Source organism: Camellia sinensis, chromosome 1 (genome assembly GCF_055761805.1).
Source record: "Camellia sinensis isolate YWXY chromosome 1, ASM5576180v1, whole genome shotgun sequence".
NCBI lineage: Eukaryota > Viridiplantae > Streptophyta > Magnoliopsida > Ericales > Theaceae > Camellia > Camellia sinensis.
Genome location: NC_138961.1, coordinates 152,870,714 through 152,877,805, shown reverse-complemented (window position 1 = coordinate 152,877,805; position 7,092 = coordinate 152,870,714). Strand labels below are relative to the sequence as shown.

Genomic DNA, 7,092 nt, shown 5'->3' with positions numbered 1-7,092 from the left:
CATACTGCAGAAGATGGTGGAAACCTACCGGGATTGGCCAGATAAGCTGCCGTTTGCTCTGTGGAGCTACAAGACGTCAATTAGAACCTCTACTGGGGCGACCCCGTATTCATTGGTTTATGGGATGGAGGCCGTTCTACCTATCGAAATTGAAGTTCCGTCTTTGCGAGTATTGGCTGAGTGTCAAATAACCGAAGCAGATTGGCAGCAGAGCAGGTTTGAGGAACTCATGCTCTTTGATGAGAGAAAACTGAAAGCACTGTACCATGTTTAAGGTTATCAGTGCAGAATTGCCCGGGCTTTCAACAAGAAAGTTAGGTCTAGGAATCTAAAGGAAGGAGATTTGGTGTTCAAGGACAACCGAGCTCCCATCCACGACCCAAGGGGCAAGTTCAGACCCAATTGGACTGGTCCCTACATTAAGTCTATCTGGTCAGGTGGAGCTCTGGTTCTGATGGATCTAAATGGCTTGGAGTTCTCACAATCGATCAATATGGACAAGTTGAAGAAATATTACCCCTGAGAGGCTCGCTAGGCCGAAAACCAGAAAGGGCGACATAGGCAAAACTTAGAGCACGAAAAATTTGAAATTACAAAATCTGAGCTCGCAAGGTTGAAAACCCGCAAAGGGCGGCCTTGGCAAAAGTTAGAGCGCAAAAGGAGAGTGAAAATACCCGAGTGAACCTAAGCCTGAACTACGTAAGGCTTGATTCCCATCTTTAGGATACGTAGGCAACTTTATCTTGAAGTTCAGCCATAAACTTTTCCCCGATCAACCTTGTCCATTTGATCATCTCAGCCATCTTTGTCTATCAGCATCCATTGGAGTCTCCGATGTAGTGCTTTTCAGACTAGGGACAACTTTCCGTTGCCACGCAGTGCCGCATTACTCTTTAGACTAGGGGCAACATTCCAGTTGCAGGGATCTGGGGTTGTGCATCTCAGTGACAGATCTCAAGCGTGTCCAGTTCTGATCCATATCGAAAATGGTTTTGTAAAGTTTTAATAAAAGTTGACTTTGTTCAAAATAATCGTTCTACAACTAAGACCATTTTTGGACCAAAGCGGAAAATTTTCAGTACCACAACCTTCAATTTCATTGATTTCAAAACAGAGTTCTCCTGCTCTTACATACAATCGAAGTTGCTTTTTATTACATTCACAAAGAAAACTTGAAAGTACTAATAAAGCAATAAATCCGGGGCATAGTCAAGTCAGATGTCCCTGCGCCCCCTCCCGGAGCTGGTCGAAGCCTCTGACGCCAAGCTGGGCCTAATCTATGCCTCTTCATTGAGCCAATCCAAGCACTCGTCAGACAAAGCATAACTGAAAGTGGGAGCAGGGACTAGGAGTTCTCTCGTCCTCCATGCCGTGGCATATCGGGCAAGTTGTGCACCTCGGACCAGGAACGAAGCCGGATACTCTATCCCCTCTGGTGGACAACTCTGATCATGACTGAACTGGCGTTGGAACCAGAACGGAAAGTAGAATACACAGTGGGTCAGACCAATCAACTGGATCCCGATCAGCCGGGACATGCTATAGCTCATCGCCAGGAGATTGAGCCAAGGGCAGCGCCAAGCAATGCGATCTGCAGACAAATTGCACATCCAGTTGTACCACCACCCCTCATCAAGGGCGTCAACTAGGCGTTGTCGAAAGAAATAGCCGCGAGCTGAGTAGGCTGGGCAAGAGTCCACAACCTGCAATTTATCCATCAACCATACCTAGGAAGGGATGAAAAATGAGAGAATAAAGAATAGAGAGATGTGCAATGAGAGAAAAGAAAGAAGAAGGGTTCTGTGAGAAAAACCGAGCCTGAGGGCCGAGTGATGTGAGCAATACATATGTAAGATTGGGTGGGAAACATTACTTGCAGCAATAGCGGACTCCCCGCAAACCTAGTAGTCTCCCGGCGATAGAAAGCATCTAAGCCCATCACTGTCTCAGCCAATGTCATCGCAATACAACTCTTTCCTTCCTTCAAGCCTTGAGCAACTTTAATCAGGCGAATGCTAGATCCACCAAAGCCCGACGCAAGCAAAAAGTGAGATAGCATACACAAGCAAAGGGCATGCTGTCGGAAACCTTGCCAATAATGGTCGCCACGGTCGCCACGGTCGCCGGCGTCAGAAAAACGATAAATCAATCCGAGGATGTCTAGTTCCCCATCACAGATCAGAGAACGAGTGTCATGCGCGGTGAGTCCACACATCCGCCCTAAAGCTTGGGCATGACCAAAGCGAAACTGAGGCAAAATCTCTTCATAGCATTCAGATTCCATCAAAACTTGAAAATCTTCGAAGGTCGGACATACCTCTTGCCCACCGAAACTAAAGACGTGTGTTACCGGGTTCCAAAACCTCGCCGTGGCATGGAGGAAAGGAAGATGCAGCGGAGTACGACCTAGCATGAATAGTGCATTCAAGCCGAAGCCCCGAAAGTTCAACTTTTCCAAGCCATCTAGAGAAGCGATCCAAGCTGTGAGATTTTCGACGAGAAACGCCTCCATTTTGGTGCAAAACTGAGACGAAATGAATGAGCCACGGAGCTAGGACTTTTGAAGAGGATAAAGCACTGTTCGGGGGGACACATGTCGAAAAACTGCTGGTTGCTGAGCTAGGTGGCCGGCCGGCCACCCTTTCTGGTAGGCCAGCCACCCCTGTCCCCTCAAATGCAAAAAAGCTGGTCGGCCGACTCCTTTAGGTGGTCGGCCATGGAGAGAAGGGTGGCTTTGGTCTTGTTCTAACCTCTGGAGGAGAGTTCCTAGCGTTTCCATGCATTGGGAGTTTTGAAAGTGCGAATTTTCCTCAGTTTTGGATACGTTCCGTCACCCAAATCGTCCGAAATGGATTTTGTTTATCGAGTTATTGTTAAGTTTCGATTATGTAGTTGTTGTTTTGCTTATCGAGTTGTTGTTTTGCTTATCGAGTTGTTGTTTCGTTTGCCGAGTTGTTAAATTCAACCGGGTTGTTAACTTGTGTCGAGCCATTAAGTTCTGAGTTGTTACTTTTTTTTTTCAACATTGTTGTGTCTTGCTTATCGAGTTGTAAGCTTACTGGGATTTTGTTGTTTCTTAGTAAGTTAGGTTATTTAGTTTGTTGCGTCGGTTCACTACCTGACTTGGCAATTTTCAAATGCACGATTCCATTCAATCTTATTTTGTGCAAAATAATGCGATGCGATGCAAGAACATAGAATACAACACTTTTTCAAAAAGCTGTTTCATTCCATCACGCTTCCTTTGTTACAACATTTTACAACAAAGGTACAAGTTTTACAGAAAATAAAACTGCATAATTTACAATGTGCTACAACTACTAGTAAAAAGGTAAATAAAGTAGGAAACAGCTGCACCAATGCTCTCAAGAGCAGGAATAAGAGGCCCTCTTCGTCCTCTTTTACGGAACTGGCTCTACACCATCGGTACCATCCGAGTCGGAACTGTCATCCTCGGAATCCTCCTCAGCCTCCTCTCCACTCCCGGAACCAAGGTCGGAACCCTCCTCTCTGTCAGCAGATGTCTCTGACTGACGATCTGCAGCCTCTTCCTCCTCTTCGTCCTCGTCGAGCTCCTCCTCTACAATATGTGCTCTGCGTCTACGGGATGACTCCCCCCTCCCAACTCCTCGAGAAGGCCTAGATGGCCCGGTTCCTCAGGAAGGCCTGGATGGCCCGGCCTGTGGCCCGGTATATACCGGAGGCATCTGAAAAGAAAGAGTGCAATACATCAGCCAAAGTATGTATATCAGATGCAGATGCAAGAAAACTACATGAAGTGGGCGCATGTAGGTACAGTACATGAATGGGGTGTGTGTCAGATGTGCTTTACACATACAATTAATCAAAGCAGTAAAATGTTCAAGGTCAACATGTCGTCAGAAGTACGATAAATGTGAGAAAACTAAAGAGTACCTGGAAACCCATGATGGACAGCTGCGCCTCTCTCTGCAAGACCATACCCTCGAGTGAGGCCACCAATCCGATCACTCCCTCCATGTACTCTCTGGGTGGCTGCAAATACAAGCTCAAATCATCAATGAATAAAGGAATGCCTAAGTATTTGAATGACAGATGAAAAGCAGTGGAGCATACCGGCGGTGAGTCGGGATCAATGACATATCTATGATCAGGCATGGGAGGCTCTATCGGAATCGGGTAGGAGGTCCCGTATCGCCATCCTATCAACTCGGTCGGCATGTCTGGCTAACCGGCATGATGATGAGTCGGAGGAATCGGGGGGACCAGTCCAACCCCTCCCCTCGATGTGCCAACCCTGCTAGTAGAAGGGGCGTCTGCAGCTCGAGCTCGACTCGAAGACGGCATGTCAGTAGACCTCCTCGAGGGAGTACGGACACCTGTCAACGGAGGCATCAAGTAGGTGTGACGGTAGGTCGCGTACTCCCCGTCCTCTATATACAGCAGTGCATCAGTGCCCAGCCTAGCGTCAACAACACCCTGGGGAGTAAGCCTATCAGCAAGCCGCATACTGTCCGGAGGTGCTGAGGGAACATTCGGCTCAGGAAAGCCCATAGTCTGACGAAGGAAGCGTTCCCCCAAGAACCAGGCCCTACCAATTGGCCCCTCGAACAGGATCCTATACCGAGAGGCACCCTAGGCTCCGGCAAGCTGAAATCGAAGGTCCCCACCCAAAGGCAACCAGGGCTGCCAGGTGATCTGCGGATAACCAATGCGTAGGCTGATCAGAAGTCGTAGATATACGGAATAAACCAAAGATGAAAACATTGGGGACCGGGAGTTTTGAATTACCTCTGACGGCCGCACCGTATCAAAGTACTACCGTAGGTAAGGAAGAGTCTCCCGAGGCCGTGGCCGATACTGGCCCTCGAAAACAAGCGAGTAAGGGGTCATAAGGGGGGCCTCCACCTTCAGCTCTGGCGCTAGTATGGGAAAATATGAGAAAACCCATAACTGCGGAAAACAGGGCAAAAGCCATCAGAATACAGAATGCTGAGTGCAGGATGTCAGGACAGAGTATAAAGTGTGTCGTGTGTGCAATATACATACATTGAAAAGCAGAAATGTAAATCAAAAGGGCAGAAGGTACCTCCCAGGCTCTCCAGTAGCCGCCAACTATGTTCCCCCGTCGGCGGGAGGTCGCGCTCATATAGCAATAGAGGGTAGCCAAGCTGGCGCCACCCCAATCATACTAACTAACCTATGTGAGGTCTGCTAGGGCACCCAGCAGATGTAGCCCAATGGTGTTCCCCCTGTCGGAGAACAGAGTGGTCCCGAAGAGGAACATCAGAAACCCGCGGGCGTACTGTGCAATCTCCTCCAGAGTCTCGGGCTCAGTATGGCTAAAATGTGAAGAAAACCAAGTGTACCGGACCCGGCCCGAGGATCGCTCAACCGGTGGACGAGCTCCCAGTAAATAGATCCAGGCGGCCTCCCACTGGCCCATGTCCTCATCATATGGGATTGCCCAGCCTCCCACGTCAAGGCCGGTCAATACAGCAAAGTCAAAAGGGGTCATGGTCATATCCCCGGCAGATGAGAAGTGAAAGGAGTTGGTGGTGTCCCACCACCTCTCCACCAGGGCGCCCATCAACGTCCTGCTAGCTGGGTAACGAGATATCCCGATGCAAAAGGGCCCGAATCCTGTTAGATCAACCCAATCACAGACGGCCTCTGGGAGCTCCGCGTACCAATCTCTCGTAGCAATGGAGCCGTATCCCCGTGTAACACGGGAGGACACCTGCATTCACGGTGAATACATATATTCAGTTTCAGAATGAAATAAATAAGTTGCGTACAAATGAAATATATGAGCTGTGTGCAAACCATACACTTATTTAGGACACCCAAAGCAACCCCTAAATATCAAACTAGGATATGTGATACACAAGAAGTCCATAAGCCCATAATAAACCTATCTAGTTCACTAAACAAGCCCAACAGTCCTATCAAAAAGGGTAAAATAAGGCATTGTGGTAGACAACGGGTCGAGACTGAGCCAGTCTAGTTTATTGGTTAGATTGTTGGGCTAGCATGTTGTAAACCCACGGTCCAGACTAGGCCAGTCTAATCCACTAGAGAAGCCCAGCCCAGAACTTTAACAAAACCTTCTGGAATGTGTCCCATTACCTTGCTCATTTCTCCGGAAATTTCAGAAGAAAATTACAGAACTTTCAGAACTTGTGCCCATTCCCTTCTCAGTCTCTCTAGAAACTTCAAATCCTTCGCCTCCCTTCCCTAATATATATATCACACTCCATAATTCAAGCAATCCAACGCAAGACACCAAGCAAAATTCGACACAATTCCGATTCCGATTCCGATTCCGATTCGTCAAAAAATGGATTTGAGGCTAGTAGGTTTGGACTCCCCAATCTTCCACACTCTCCAGCACATGATGGACGTCGCTGCCGCAGCCGAAGCTGCCGACGCAGCTGCCACCGACAAGTCCGTGAACGCACCGTCGCGCAACTACGTCCGCGATGCCAAGGCCATGGCGGCGACACCTGCGGACGTGAAGGAGTACCCGAACTTGTATGTGTTCATAATCGACATGCCTGGGCTGAAGTCAGGGGACATTAAGGTACAGGTGGAGGACGACAATGTGCTTGTGATTAGCGGAGAGAGGAAGCGAGAGGAGGAGAAAGAGGGGGTCAAGTATGTGAGGATGGAGAGGAGGGTTGGGAAGTTGATGAGGAAGTTTGTGTTGCCTGAGAATGCTAATACTGAAGAGATCTTTGCTGTTTGTCAGGACGGTGTGCTGACTGTGACTGTACAGAAGTTTCCTCCTCCTCAGCCCAAGAAGCCCAAGACAATCGAGGTCAAGATCGCTTGAGAATTCATCACGTCTTATCTTATCTACTACTAAATTTATTCCCCTGAGTGTTTGTGTGTGTGTGTGTGTGTTTTTTTTTCTCTCTCTCTCTCTCCTTTTGTGCTTCTCCAATGTCAAGCCCTTTGTGTGTTTTTTGGGATCAACCCCAAGCTTTCTTTTCATATGGTGGTTGTTTATTATGCAGTGAGTATGTATTGGTGACTATGCTTTTGTTGATGATGCAATATTGCTATTATCTATTACTAGTCAATCACTCGTGTTATGTACGAAATAATTAT

The 7,092-nt window shown here is 47.9% G+C and overlaps 1 protein-coding gene across 1 annotated transcript; it reads left to right on the top strand.

Moving 5' to 3' along the window:
- Positions 1-6,127: 6,127 nt before the first annotated feature.
- Positions 6,128-6,837, top strand: LOC114305695 (17.3 kDa class II heat shock protein-like). The gene has a single exon (XM_082887468.1). It carries the CDS (start codon positions 6,320-6,322, stop codon positions 6,812-6,814), a length of 495 nt encoding a protein of 164 aa, XP_082743594.1. The 5' UTR covers positions 6,128-6,319; the 3' UTR covers positions 6,815-6,837.
- Positions 6,838-7,092: the final 255 nt, after the last annotated feature.

Coding starts and splice junctions, on each gene's coding strand:
- LOC114305695 (XM_082887468.1), top strand. CDS start 6,320: ATGGATTTGAGGCTAGTAGGTTTGGACTCCCCAATCTTCCACACTCTC.